Source organism: Xenopus laevis, chromosome 1L (assembly GCF_017654675.1).
Source record: "Xenopus laevis strain J_2021 chromosome 1L, Xenopus_laevis_v10.1, whole genome shotgun sequence".
Classification (NCBI taxonomy): domain Eukaryota; kingdom Metazoa; phylum Chordata; class Amphibia; order Anura; family Pipidae; genus Xenopus; species Xenopus laevis.
The window spans coordinates 106,676,641-106,692,648 of record NC_054371.1 but is presented as its reverse complement, the minus strand read 5'-3'; the positions used below and the strand labels follow the sequence as shown (position 1 = coordinate 106,692,648).

Sequence of the window (16,008 nt, the reverse complement as noted above, 5' to 3'; positions counted from 1 at the left end):
TCACTATATACTTTACAGTGATTAACCATCAGTCACAAGCTTTACAGATTAATTTCCTAATTGAGTTGATAGAAAACACATTCACTAGGAGAAGTATTGTAGGATATTATCAGAGCCTTGGAAGGTATTTAAAAAGATAGTGCTGTATATAGTTTTTGTGTAAAAAAAAGTATTTTAGTTGCAAAAGGCAGCTACAGAGTTATATTTGTTGTATAGTTAGCAGCAATAAGTAAAGTATTACTTCCTATAATTATGAAGAGGTTTTTATGCCATGTGAAATTAATGGTTGTCTCATCAAGAAACAGAAATATGATAATTCCTCGGAATCTCAGCTATTTGTCAAAAAATGTTTCAAAGCAGATCCATGTTTTGTGTCCTGTTTTGACGTTGCATCTTGGCCTTGATATATGTATGGGATTTCCATGCCAGAACAGGTTTTTCAAAAACATAAAAAACTTGCCATTTTAAGGTGCCAAGCTTTTTAATTTTTGCTCGGGGAAAAAAAAACGATCCACGGAAAACTGAATTAATCGGATGAAGAAACCACACAAGTTTAGGAACTCATGCGTCGTTTAAAGAACCAATTGCTTGAGCCAGGAGTTTTCAGCAAAAAAAATACTGGAATTGTTCAAACTGATCGAGTTTTCAAGCAAAACCCTCTGAAAAACTCGATCCTACATGACCTTGACAGGTGTTAGGAGTATTTTTTTTAGATTCCAGCTATTTCCAGGGTATAATAAATCTTGAAAATTCTAGTTTCTTTAAACCCAAAAATTTAATTTTTGACCAAAAAAATAACCTTGAAAACTAAAATTTTCATGGAAAAACAACTCGATCCAATCTGCCCATTTATGTCAAGATGGCAGCACCTATGGGAGCAACTCTGTGACATTGCACGCCACGCCATGCTTGTTGACAAATTCAGCATTAAAAGAACATCAATGCCCGAATATAAGTCCTTCTCCTGAGAGTTCCTGGGAGTTTTGTAATGGCTATTTTGCCAATTCCTGGTTCTTGACCCTTCTGCTTTGTTGCAGAAAGTGCACAGTGTGGATGAGTAGAGGGTTAAAGGCACCTATATAAGATTTCAGTTTTGCCTATGCACTAAGCAGTGTGTCATACCATAAGAAGTACTACACTATATTACTATTTTTGTCATTCTCCCCTTGTCCAAAACTTCGTGCTACGAGCGCTGGTTTCCTCTACAATTCTGACAAATATCGGCAGCACCTATGGGAGCAACTCTGTGACATTGCACGCCACGCCATGCTTGTTGACAAATTCAGCATTAAAAGAACATCAATGCCCGAATATAAGTCCTTCTCCTGAGAGTTCCTGGGAGTTTTGTAATGGCTATTTTGCCAATTCCTGGTTCTTGACCCTTCTGCTTTGTCTCCTGACTACACTGATTGCTGCCTGCCCCTAACTTTTGCCAGGATATCGACCCCAATCAGCTTAACTCTTTGTGTACCGCAAATAGGACTATTTCCTGCCAGTCTGCACACCAGTTTCCAACTTGGTCCCGACTCCCACCTTAGTAGAGCCAATAGGTCTTGACAGTTAGGGACAAATGTATCAAAATGTGACATATGAGTTTAACACAGCGAAATTCACTCACTTTTTTATTCATTCCTATGGGATTTTTAGAATCGTTTTTATCAATGGGTGAAATACAATTCTAAAAAATTCTAGGGATGCACCGAATCCACTATTTGGATTCGGTCGAACCCCCGAATCCTTTGCGAAAGATTTGGCCGAATACCAAACCGAATCCTAATTTGCATATGCAAATTAGGGGTGGGAAAGGGAAAACATTGATTACTTTTTGGTTTTGTGACAAAAGGTCACACAATTTCCCTCCCCGCCCCTAATTTGCATATGCAAATTAGGATTCTGATTCGGTTCCGCTAGGCAGAAGGATTCGGCTGAATCCGAATCCTGCTGAAAAAGGCCGAATCCTGGCTGAATCCTGAACCGAATCCTGGATTCGGTGCATCCCTAAAAAATTCCATATGAATGAATAGGAAGGGGATTTTTTTGTGGAAAGCTCTAATCTCAAATGATAAATCTGTCCATTAGTGACCTGGCTGCAGAAAAACCTAGAATCTGCACTGCAGAACAGGAATACCACCCCCTGTGCCAGATTACTATTTAGTATTGCAAGTAACAAAACTGTTTCTTAATCAATAGGAAGACTTCTAGAAATTTTTTTTATCAAAGGCAATACATGGCCCCTACAGCTTTCTTTGCTGATTGAAAAGCATGGTAGGAATGCCATGAACAGGTAAAAGGGGATGATAGTGTAGGAAGAACATTTACTATTATATGTGATGTTTCATTTACTACATCTGGGAAGGGTGCACAGTGCAAAAAACAGGTGCAAATCATTGTGTCCTGCTGGCAATACCCAAAGGTGCAGTGACTACCCTACTGCCTTTGTTCAGCAGTGCTGTATTCATGCGTGGCAGATGGGGAGGCATATACCTTCTCCCACCCTCTAACTTGCTCATTACTCAAGGTTTTAATCTGGACTAAGGTGCAGAGCTCAGGTAGTGCATTTTATAAATTACATCTAAGGTGAGGCTGAGCCAAGTGCAATGCACGAATCCAGAACTAGAAATTGTTATTAAAATGTAATGTTACTTTAAGTACACCGAGGAAACCTTGATTATACCTGTTCTGTTTCACTGATTTGCTTTCTCTGTGTTTTAGACTCAGAACAGAATAGCAGCCCTCGCACGACTATAGGATCAGATCTGGAGGACACTAAGCCCATCAATTTGGGTGAGTTTTGGTTAGATACGATCTTGACATTACTGTATGTGCATACTGTCCATGTGCTGTTTTGTAATAATTTAGGGGAATGCACATTTTGGCAAAAGAAGGGTTCAAAGTTGGCCTGCGACTTATGTGCAATATGCCAATACAAAAAGCATGATATGCCAACATGACATTAACATCTTCTTCGATAAGTGGGGCAAATATTGTTCAGGGCCCCTGGTATCTCACATTTATAGGAGTTGCTTTGATTTGTGTGACATTTGTTTCTCTCTGCAGATATTACAGACTTCCAGGAGAGTTTTGTCACTTCTGGAGTTTTCAGCGTCACAGAATTAATTCAGGTGTCTAGAAGTGAGTATGTTTTGTAGTGACAGACCAAAAGAGTTATAGCTTTTTATATTACTTACAAGTTGATAAAACTTCAGTTGTGAATTTTTTTACTAACTTTTTTTTTTTACTAACTTACTAAGTGGTTTAAAGTAACAATAAATTGCCCCAATTAAAGCTCCTACTTAAAACCCTACTAGTCCAGTTAAATTTTTGGAAAAGCAACAAATCATCATTCTCTAAAACAGCTCTATCACAGGCAATCTTAATATCTCAAAATGTATGGTCATATTTAATAAAGCGATCCCACATAGCTAGATTAACTCATTCAGCAGCTTTGTTGGATTGAGGGTGTTATTCAGAAGAGAACTGAAGGCTGAACCTAGCAATCTGCAAAGTGATTGCCTAACCTTGTATATAAGCTGAGACCTTCTGCTGAATACACTTTTAAGGGCAAAGCCATGGAGATAGTAGATATGTTGGAAGGAAAAGTTTAGAAAGTTGCAATATGGCTTGGGTAATAGGACAAAATGTGCAATTCTGCACAAGTGATTTGGGACAGGCAAAGATTGTATGAGGCTACACAGAAGGAGTATCTTTGTAAGAGGCACATATACTACAAGAAACAAAATCTTTATGTTGTTTAACTTGGTTCACCACCAAACAGTACAGTTTTAAGAGTTCATGAGTATCCCTAAATGACCTACTTTCTTTAAAATATGGGTTTTCTGATGAAAATACTGAAGAAATTAGAGTGTACAACAGCTGGGATAGAAGGTTGCGTCAGGCAGAGAAGCTCCTATGTTGAAAGCAAGTTGAGGGACTCAACCCTAAAAGAATATCTGATTATCTTTTTGGGGCCTGGAAGATATGTGATTAAAAAATTAAACTGGACAAATGCTTGTCTGGCATTCAGACTTTTGAAAGCTTGAATTGACTTCAAATTCTTATTTGTTTATCAACAGACATACAGACCCCCTTACAATAGATGTTGCTGCTTTTTAAGGGCTACCTTGATGGTGTGTAATTCCTGATTAGCAATATCATAGTGAGAAATGAGGATGGTATTTTCATGGTTCCTACCATAAAGTGCAATTCTATTGTTGCTTTGGAAATTAACTCTGAGCAAAGTGGTTTGTTGTCAGTTGCTAGTAGTCAAACCACGTAAAGGAGCAGACATAGAATGAAATGGTGCAATCTTGTGACCCTTAGTGTTTTAGCACTTGCACCCCTAAGTGTTCTATACTTGCGTCCCAGGGTTTTAAAAAAGCTTCAGTGTTCTGACCTTGTGAATGGCAATCAAGCATTCATTTTACCACCCAATTTTAGAGGATAGAGGCTGGAAAGAGCAAGGGTCATATTGACTGGCATCTTTGCTGAAATAAACAACATTTTTTCTTTTAAAAAAAACTTGACAAGTGCTCTGCAGGGACCTGCCACTCTCATATAGAACTTTGTGAGACAGTCTGAGATGGTTGCATTGATCTGCATTGATTTTGGACTCCACAAGGAAGTGCCCATGCCCTATAAAGGGTTCAGTGTCAAACTGCACTGCACTCAACTCTTCAGGTTGACTCAGACACTGGATATGTGGAATGATAGCTAAGTAATTGTTTGAAAAAGGTTGATCTCCCCAGCTTCTTCTCCTTGTTCCTTACTGAAAACCATATCTTAATCAACTTAATCGGTCCAAAAACCTTCATGTTTCTCTTTCCAAGGCTAATGCCATAATGATTTTTTAGATTGTCATGACCCTCTACCATCTATACATTTCCGTCTGCTGACTGTAAAATGACTTTCTAAGAGTGAGTGGTGATCTAAAAGGCCTATGTGACATTAATAATGAGAAAAAATAGTGATCAGTTTGGTGCTGATAAAACGTTTTAAAGTAAAAATACATACTATGACCCACTACAAAAATACGTATTTCAGAAAACCCATAAGTCTGGGCTTGTTGTATTAATCCACTAAAATGTACAAGCTTTATTGGATAATTGCAGGTAGAACAATGAAAGCAAATCTCAGGTTAATCTCGGTCACTGCACTGGTGCAAATGTGCCCATTGTTAGAAAATTAGTATCACAGTACTTAGGCTTTTCAGGCAATCATCAGTTCATTTAAACATTGAGCATTGCCTTGTTGTCTATGAAATGTTGTAAAGGTTTTTGTTTCAACTACAATAACACCACTTGATTGTTGTCTTCATAAAGCCATGCTTTTTTTTACTTATAATGGCTACTATTATTAAAAGGTATTCTGATTAAACTTATTCTATTATTAAACCTTATTATTACTGAATGTGTCCAATTTGTGGGCCATAAGTATTAGGCTTAGACTTTTTACATATTTTAATTTTATAAGTCCTACTCCAGCCCATTGAGCATGCCAGAAAGGGTGAAAATACTGTAAGTGTATCATCTTGAAAAAAAAAGTGAATCAACCTCTCTAAGGATTTGTGGGTCTACAGTTAAGCCCTGGAACTTTATTATAATTATCTGCATAACTGATACGCCACTTTGTGTATAATTTGAGGAAAATTAATAATTTATGGTGTTAATTTTCTCAGAATTCCCCGGAGTACACCCCTCATGCTTTAACTTCTAATATACATTTTTTTTTTGCTACTTCTGACAATTAGATCCTTTGAGTTGCTTTAAAGATAATTAAAAATACAGCAGAGACTACTTGAATGCTATTGCATGCCAAATGCAAAATTATTGAGTTTATTGCATATGCACAGCACTGACAGATCAAATGGATCCCTTCCTTGCATGCATGGCACTTATATTTTAAATTTTTTTCTCACTCTAGCCCCAGTTGTGTCTGGCACAGGCCCAAATTTCTCTCTGGGAGAGTTACAAGGACACCTGGCATATGATTTAAACCCTGCAGGCACTGGGATGAGGAGGACACTCCCCAGTACATCATCCAGTGGGTATGTTACATTAAAATGTTATTATAAGGCCCCAACAGTGTGTTAAGCTGGTTTTACATGGGTAGATTTTGACAGCTCAATTCATCTTGTTGGCTGAGGACCAATAGAGGCTGTTTAAGGCCCATGGGCAATGGATCTGGACAGGCCTGCCATATTATTTATGGGCCTTAAATTCAAATCAGCCCAGTTTGGCCCTCAACATGGTTAACTTTATATAGCAAAGACAAGTGGATCTTCCTATGTATGACCAACTGTACTTTGTCTTATGTCTATTCATCTAAACATCTTAAATAATTTCAAGTAGATATGTTGCATCTGCAATAGCCATCATAGTTAGCATTATTGCTTCATTACCAAATTTATTCTATGCAGAACTTCTGTCTGAGTCTCAAGGCCATCATGACCAGTAGGGACTAAGAAAGAGGTGCACACTATGAAACAGTCAGGTCAGACAAAAGTTTTGTAGTGAAGCATCCAAAAGTTAAACTGTATCAAAGTTCTGGAGCAGTTCAAAGCAGTCAGCAACAAGAATAGTAAAAAAAAAAACAGGCCAGGAACAGTAAGCTAGTTAATTCATAAAACTAGTGTACCCAGGAGTGTAGCATAGTAAGGACCTATAATCTGAATTGAACTTGGGTCTTTTTTTCATTGTGCAGCAAGAGTGGCACAGGGCCGATATCGCTGATATGCTAAACTTTCAGTGGCCACTTACCCACAGGACCCCTACTACTGGGCTTTTCAGGAAATCTCCTGTGGAATTCTCGTACTAAGCAGGGGTTATATATATCAGGCTTACTTGACCCAGGAGTGTCTTGGAATCAATAACATTTTCTCCCTCATGTTGTAGATTACTGTCCTCAATGACAGGAGCAGTTTGTGGAAGATCAGAGAAAACTTTAAATCTTGACAAAGGATACATTTTGGATTTGTATCTCTGCAAAAAGCTGTAGACAGATGAGGACATGGCTGATGATTCCAGCAATAAACAAAAGACTAATACATGTAGAACCAAATTTAGGAGAATATTTTTAGTGACTAACTTAACGTTGTCACCAATAGAATATTGTGGGGAAGATTTGTGTCTCTTGTAGTATTTTAAGCCAGGGGAGATTTCTCCAGACACAGTAATGAGATTTTCACTAGCATCAAGGACATTATGAGGAATACATTCTGCAATTTTTTTTTATTCAGGATGGTAAGTGCTCTCCCAGTCTTACAAATAAACTGAAAACTTCTGTGAGAGACAATCTTATGGGCAAAATATGATGACAAAAAATGTCTACAGCTTACAGTTTGTATATATCAAGTGGATCATCTTACTAAAATTTTCAGTTACTACCAACATGACAGTGTTGTCCTGGGAATGTAGTCGATTAACGAGTTCCATGGCCAATTAATTTTGTCTGAGGATTATGTTACACAAATACACAGTCCCATATCATTGTATACTGCAAATGTATGTGGACTTGCCCAACCCTTTCCCAAGCCCTTAATATATATCTTCTATGACCATTTAAACTTCAGCTATCTGGGAGTCAGCTTATTTATTACACCCATCTAGGGTTTAGCCTCATAAGATCTTTGATGTATTCAAGGTTCTTGTGGTAATACAAGTATTTAATTGCTTCTTATTGCTACGTCTACGCGATTCCTTGTTTAAATGAGTTAAACGATGTTAATGGTTCAAAGAATGTCAGGCTGAATGGTTGGCACCCACACATTTTCACCTCACCAAATCTGGCCCTTGTTGCAAAAAGTTTGGACACTCCTGATTACAGCTTTTATATAAAACCATTCCCAGTAAACATTTCATCATTTAAAAAGCACTGAGGTTACTGACCGCTTTTTATATAATTACGACATAGTACTGTTGCATGGGAGAACAGTATGGACTACTAATACCCAAAATGATAGAAAACAGATCAAGGACCTTTCAATTTGTGCTGTTTATATAAAACCACTTATGGATCATTTGTCTTGGTTGCAAATTTGATTATTTTATTTCACAACATGATGGCATATTGTTCTTGCTTCTAGTCGTTTTCTCAGGTTCTCCAAAGGTTTGCATAGTCCCCTGGAAGAAAAACTATGTACATACAATTCCAGTTCTATGCAAAAAGTCAGGCAGCAGGCTTCTTTATCAGATATGTGTGATATGGCCAAAAATGGGCAAATTTAAAATGCAGATCCAATCATTCAGACCATGGTCTCCATTGGTAGACAAATGGACAGTCAAATCTTGAGCCACCAAATTGGCAGACCACTTTTCTATATTCATTGCTATCTTCAAGCATCTCAATATAATATACAGTTATAAGGGTCTATAGTTACATAGTTATGATGATAAAATTTACAAGCTACCCTTCCATTTAAAGGTAAACCCAATATGGTGGTCCTATTTACCTCCTGTCATATTTTAATAGGCTGGCACCTCCCTGCATGGTAGCATTTCTTGGGAAACGTCTCCTGACCTGGGCATTGGTCCTAGTCACAGGACTTACTCCTCCTCCTGTCATTAGCTTTTATAGGAGAGAAATTCCCAAAACCACAACATTGGCTCCATAGGCTTACTCCTCCCTTGCTTGTGGCTTTTAAAGGAGAGAGACTGCCAGACAACATCCATTTTTAAAGGCATAAGACAACCATTAAAGGGACAGGTGAGGGGGTCCTACAATCACATGGAAGTTTGATCATTTTTCCTTGACAGTTGACACCCTTTTTGTGAATAGCTGCACATCTGCCAAGAACTGGATGTCCACCAATAGTGAGTGATCATGCAAAAATTAGAGGAAGCCCACCAAGAGGCCTATGACAACTCTGAATCAGTTACAACCTCAGTGACTGAGATTGGAAATACTATGCAAGCAACAACTGTTGCCCTGGTGCTTCACTAGCCACAGCTTTAAGTGGCAAAAAGAAATCCACTGATAACTGCTTTTGGTCGTAAGACTAAATGCCATGTTTGGTATATCTATATCATCACAAACACACCAACCTCACTGTGAAGCAGGGTGATGGCGGCAGCATCATGCTGTGGGAATGCTTCTCTTCACTAGGCCCTGGAAGGTTTGTAAGGGTAGTAGAGAGGGTAGAATGGATTTGGTAAAAATACAGTGAAAATACAGTGAATTCCTGAAAAAATTAATGCGTTTGTAAGAAACTGCAAACAATGTAAATGTCCTGGAATGGCCAAGCCAGTTTCCAGATTTCAATACAATAAAGAATCTATGACTAGAATTGAAAAAAATAGTTCTGTCATTGACCCTATGCAACCTGACAGAGCTTGCTGTATATAGTCTTATCTGGTATAGCCCTACCCATGCAGGCTCAAGCCTCGATTTGCTGTCATAGGTACTTCTACCTTTGACTTTGAAGGGTTATATACCGTATATACTCGAATATAAGCCGAGTTTTTCAGCCCCCAAAATATGCTGAAAAACTCTACCTCGGCTTATACTCGGGTCAAGCGCAAAAACGGTCGCCGGCGCCTTAGAATAGTAGCCAGCGCCTAGGAATATTCGCCGGCGCCTTAGAATAGTAGCCAGCGCCTAAGAATATTCGCCGGCGCCTAAGAATAGTCATCCAAAAATGAGATTGAAATTTACCAGAAGCTGCTGCATTTCTCACCCTCGGCTTATACTCGAGTCAATAAGCTTTCCCAGTTTTTGGAGGTAAAATTAGGTACCTCAGCTTATACTCGGGACGGCTTATACTCGAGTATATACGGTACTTATGTAATCAGTCATTTTGTGTTATTTATTATAATTAATTTAAATTACTTACCGGTAGTAGAGTTAACATACACGATTCTATTGCTGTTTCTCTATTAAAAATACCACGTATTTCCAAAGGTGTGAATACTAATTGTAGGTACTGTAAATATTTGTATTTGTAATTACAAAGTATAGGTGTATTGTAATTTAATTTCCTAATATAGATCAGTGATGCTGGGACATCACACAGAATGACTGAGCTTGATGGACAATTGACTTTTTTTTTCAACATGTAATTAGTTGTGTCTCATGGCCTGTATACAGGTACGGGACCTGTATCTTTCCGTAATTTGATCTTCTTACCTTAAATCTACTAGAAAAGCAAACATACACCGAAAAGGCTGGTTTTGCTTCCAATAAGGATCCATTATATTTTAGTTTGGATCAAGTAAAAGTTACTGTTTTATTATTACAGAGAAAAAGGAAATAGTTTTTTTTTAAAATTTGGATAATTTGGATCCTATACCTGCACTAAAAAAAAAGTCAGTTTTATGTCTGTTTTTTGGGGAGATTTTACTGGGTCTTCACATGTAACTTACAAATATGTGTTATTGTAAACATGTCATAACACTGCCACTCTTTTTTGAGCAGGAGTAAGCGGCACAAATCTGGCTCTATGGAAGATGACATTGATACCAGCCCTGGGGGGGAATACTACACATCGCCCTCATCACCGACTGGAAGCAACCGTAATTGGACAGAAGATGTGGAAGGTGGTGAGTGTCCACAGAACACATGCTTTAGTTTGATTACTACTTTAGTGATTCATTGTCAGTCATAGGGGTAAATTTATCAAGGAGTGAAGTTCCGCCATTCCGCAGCTCTCATTCTTCTATTAGCTTAGTCATTTCTAGGGATGCACCAAATCCACTATTTTATATTCGGCCGAACCCCCGAATCCTTCATGAAAGATTCGGCCGAATACGGAACCGAATCCTGGGAAGGAGAAAACATTTTTTACTTTCTTGTTTTCTGACAAAAAGTCAGGATTAGGATTCGGATTCGGTTCGGCTGGGCAGAAGGATTTGGCCAAATCCGAATCCTGCTGAAAAAGGCAGAATCCTGGCCGAATCCCGAACCGAATCCTGGATTTGGTGCATCCCTAGTCATTTCTGGACTCTCAATAGTTAGAGCACTGGAGATCAAAACTACAATTCATTTTCTAGAAGAAAATCAGTACTTTTTAAAGGTTAAATTTAGAGTGCACCTTTACCACTTTTACCTTTCCGGAGCACAAAGACCTGCACCTGTACTGCAAAGTTTAGGACACATTGTAAATGTGCAAAAAACATGGCATTTTGCATCTTTCTGTGCACTTTGTAAGTTGCAGCTTATAAATGCGAAAGTCAAGTGTCTTGTTGTGGACAGTTTGATACCCAATATACATAGTATATTGTAACTATATAGTACTATAACTATATGGCATGCAGAAACTCCAAAATATAAATAGCACATATTTTCAAGCCTGACACTTTAGCCCCTGCAAACACAACACACTGCTTGATTTTTAAATGTTGTAAAAGCATCTAAAGAACTACATTCTATACTCCTATTCCATTTGACAACAAATGAATGGTTGAGTATCCCCTTTATACCAGAGGGTCCTCATGTACAATACATCTGCCATATTAAACAGACTTTTGATTGTTGCAAGCGACAGATCTGTTTATACATGAACCTATTGCTATAGGTCCTTCTTTACCAACAAGTACAAATTGAAATCGTTGAATGGTGCCCTCTAGACTGATATCTGACCCTAGCACCAAAATGATTGGATTAGACCAAAATCACCAACCTTAAGTGGGCATATCGGGGCAAGAGGTCACCAAATGAGCAAATCATTTAGCGTATGGCTAGCATTACTGTTATGGACACCTTCTAGTTTCAAATGTTGTTTATAGGCTCTTGGCATCATATGTAGAATTTGTGCCTTGGTGCCTAAGATTTAAGGTTAAATGTTTTTGCACATATACATCCATATTTGCTCAGCGTCCCATTGTTTTAATAGGTATTAGTAGTTTTTAAAGTGAAATAGTACATTTGTGTTTATAGGATACTAATCCATGTGGCTTAATGAGGTACTGTTACTCTTACTTTAAAAAACTTATTTTCTCATGTAGATGAAGCCTCCATTTCTCTAATATGAATGAATGCCTGTGGGAAAGATCGACTAAAGCATAGAAAATTTTATTATATCTTTTTTTCTTATGTGTGAGGTGTTGCATATAGGTTGGTTCCTAAAGTTTTTACATTGTCTTCTGTAAAATGACAGAATAATCCTCTTTTCTTATAAATATCTTGCTGTCCCGCTGCACTGACTGGAATTTCTTGTTGCAGTCAAGTTTATTATCCGCATGTACTCCTTGGCCATTTTCCATAAAGGAATTGTCTGCCTTAGTCTGTTAATTGTATAAATAGCCTGCATATCTTTGAATCTCAAGTGCATAACTGTACTTATGTCTGCAATGACTGTCATCTCCTCCGACTGGCAGTTAGTCAAAATCAACCTGCAAGTATGACACATCCAGGATGGATTTAATTTTTCTGCATTGTTTTGTGTCATCAGTAGACAGATACATTACTTTCAATTACTTTTCATTACTTTCAATGACCTACCCTAATATACAGATTACATAAAGTGGGCGCAGTACATAAAGGTTAATGTATCTATGTGTAGAAAGCAAATGTTTATTTGGTACTGTATAAAAAGTCTTTGCAATTGACCACATATACTGCAGCACATCTGCCTGACTTCCTATTGCAACATCATAAATAGCATAAACCCATGCTCTGTAGAGATGGAATGACCAGGGCATTAAAGAGGGCAGAGGGAGACAACAAGTGGAAAGAAAAGGAACAAGTAGAACTAAAGGGGGTTTTAAAGGAAAGCTAAAAAATGGGGGGAACCAAAAGCCTAAAGCAGAGGTGATGTGCAGAGCAGAAGAAAAAGGGAAGAATATAACATAGAAAAGAGCAGAAGAGTAATGGCTGGCTAAGGAAGTAAAGGGAAGAAAACGGTGTTAAGGCAAGAGGAGAAATTTGTAGATGGGTGCAGCATGAAAAAGATAAAACAAATCTGGAAAAGGTGGTGTGTTATATCATAAAATATTGTTTTCTCAATTATGTCTAAAATGACATCAATGAGAAAATCTGGCCTGATGCTTTAATGGCAAAGCATATGTGAAAACAAGAAAGAAGGGAGCAGAGTAGACATTAGAGATGTTAAATGAGATGTGTATAGTTTGGTGAATGGTGTACTGTACCTCTTGAGTACTTAGAAGTTCTCTTTCTGCTCAGCCTGCACAGTTTTTAATCTTAAAAATATTAATTCTACAATAATTGTACGTTAAAATTGTGTTGCTTTGATTTGTATGCACAGAAGTTCGACACTAATTCATTAGGGGTCATTTACTTGCATTAAGAAGCACAATAGTGCATCCCTTTGTGCCTATTCAGGGAGCACTTTTATCCCAGGCATGGCTGTACTCTGCACCTCGAACACTCCCACTTCTTGCATGCGGCGTTTCAGGCAACAGCAGCCCCGATGCTACCCCCTCCCACTCCGCGTTTTCAACTTTTAGCATCCGAGTGGGTCAAGGGGGGGTCGTATGACTAGTGCAGTGATTGCTATTGTGCTTGCTGCACTAGCAGCGCTGAATTTCTGTGTTAAAAAATGGCTTTTTGCTGCCCTTGGTAACTGGCTGCTCGGGTGTGCAGCGTGGTATCACCATGGAATACAATGCTGTCCAAACAGGGCATATAGAGTAGTGTGGGCAGTTTGCAGTATTGCAGAAAAAGACTTGCCATAGGATAAGAATATAAAGTAGATATAGCAGCATTAGAGGCTGGCCTGTAAGGCACGAGCTAAGTAACTGAATTCTTTTTTTTCCATCTGAAACTGAATTATTTTATCATCTGAAGCTCTTAAAATCTGAAAGCTAGTAGTATTTCTGATAATCTCAAGGAGATGGCTGTTTAGCAGATAACTATATACCCCATCTATATGGAAGAAGGAAGTTTGAAAGATGTCAGTAGCAAATAATTTGTTTCCTCCCTTCTCTGTGACATGTTTAGTATATTATAGATCGTTGTCCTGAGATGACCCAGCAAGGTTATGACACCAGCCCCCTACTCTACAACTCCCCTCCCTCTTTCTCCTCAGTTAATGTGTTTGTTCAGCCCGTGGTTAGATCTGAATCTTGTTTCATTGCTCTTAGAGGGCAGTGGAAATTTCTCATCTCCCCCACACACTGTACTGTCTGCTTTCAAATTCATAATGACACTTTATTATTTATAATGAATATAACACAAATCTGCACACTTTGTTACTGTTTAAAGTATCTACACACAGCATTTGCTACATGGCAGTGAATATACAACTGTCCAACAGCAAATTGCAGTGGCATAGGGGCCCCAAGGTAGCATGAAATCAGCAAGCGAAAGCAAGAGAACGTGGACTGTGCCCAGTTTGGGGCCAACATTTGGGATGTTCTGGGGCTGGAAATCCCCAAAAGGGGCAAGTATAACATCATCATTACTTTACCTCTGGGTTTGAGCTAAGGGGCAGATATACTAAAGGGCAAAGTGGCAAACTCTGGCAACAATTCATCAGTGTTACCACCCCCAGGGATATCGGCAATTTACTAACGGGCGCAGGCGACAATTCACTAGCGAAAGAGATAAGACGCTAGTGCTCATTCGCACTCTATTGCCAGATGACAATTCGCTCTGGCAAATGGACGTTACTCCGCAAATTCACTAAAATGCGTATTTTACAGAACGTTATCTCTTTCACCAAACTTGCCTTAGCTAGCTCAGACCAAGCAAAGTGTACTGGAGTGCATAGATCTTCCTCAAACTCCTGTTACTTACATCATATTCTGTGAGTGGAAAAAGCATCAAAGTTCAAAAAATGCTGGCGTCTTTTCCTTTTTTCCGAGTGATAGCCTGCAAAAGTCCTAAAAATTTTTTTTGGGTAACCAGTTTCCTCCATACATTTTCTAACATATGGAACATTAACTATACAGTGGGCTCTTGTGTAGGGCATTATAACAACTCTAATGTCTTTATTATGGTTCCCTGGACATGTGTAATTAACAGTGGTAAATGCAATGTATTTACTGCAACATATAACATAAAGACGTCCATTGAACTTTAAATTTCCTGCCATATGCAAATTAACCTGAGCGCAAGACCTCTAGCGAATTTACACTAGGCAGAAATGAATGCTAGCGCATCTTTGCTTTGAATTGCTCGTATTGCCGATGTAACGCTAGCAAAAAGTCTCCAGCGTTCGCCACCCACGGCCATGGCCGTCATCAGGTGGAGACAGGGGGTACGATTATCCCGGGCCCGGGCCTGAAGGGCGGCTTGCCAGTGCTGCACTTTCAAATAAGAGCCGGCCCCTCTTGACTGCGGCCATTTTCGAAGTCCCGAACAGCCGAAATGTGGAAGTGACGAAGAGCCGAAGTCCCAAAGTGGCGGAAAGACCCGAAGCCATAAGTTCAATTCTACTGAACACAAATTTGTGTTTTGTTTTAGTTTTTTTAATCCCCTGGCCACCAATGTATTATTTTAATATTCTATAGGCCCCTGCCACCAATGTTTTTTTGAAAAATATTGTTTGGGTCCCCAATTTTTTTTAACTTGTAAGGGGGGCCCTGGTGCCAATGTTTTTTTAATTTATAGGGGGGCCCTGGTCACCAATTATTTTTTTTAACTTGTAGGGGTCCCTGACCACCAATTTTTAAAAAAAACTTTTAACGGGGGCCCTGGCACCACAGTTTTTTTTAACTTATAAGGGGGCCCTGATCATCAATAGCTTTTTATAACTTGTATGTGGGGGGGTTACCTTTTTTAGCACTGATGTTTGTGTGGTCTTTTAACTGTTGTGTGGAGTGGGTGGGTTTTAGGGGGGGGCTTGGAAAATTTTGTTGTACGGGGCACCGTGATATCTAATGGCGGCCCTGCCCACAACTCCGCATTTTAGTGAATTAGCATAGTCTGATTGAATTTTCACCTGCCGAAGTGTAGCGATGGGTGCAAATCGGTCGCTGGCGACTTTTTGCCAGTTAGTGATTCTGCACCTAAGTGTCTGCTTATTTTCCATTTTCTCCTAAGTATTACAAAAGTTTAGTTTTGCCCAAGCAGCCATTATCTCATTAGTAGGCTGGTCACAAATTTATCACCTCC

General features: G+C 38.8%; 1 protein-coding gene across 3 annotated transcripts in view; it reads left to right on the top strand.

The window, feature by feature from the left end:
• LOC100301952 (uncharacterized) overlaps positions 1-16,008 on the top strand; it is an 86,676-nt gene that overhangs the window by 47,102 nt on the left and 23,566 nt on the right. For all 3 annotated transcript variants that reach the window (XM_041583268.1, XM_041583247.1, NM_001161387.1), the window contains 4 exon segments: positions 2,713-2,784; positions 3,058-3,132; positions 5,920-6,043; positions 10,408-10,532. In XM_041583268.1, coding sequence (XP_041439202.1) covers positions 2,713-2,784; positions 3,058-3,132; positions 5,920-6,043; positions 10,408-10,532 — 396 coding nt within the window.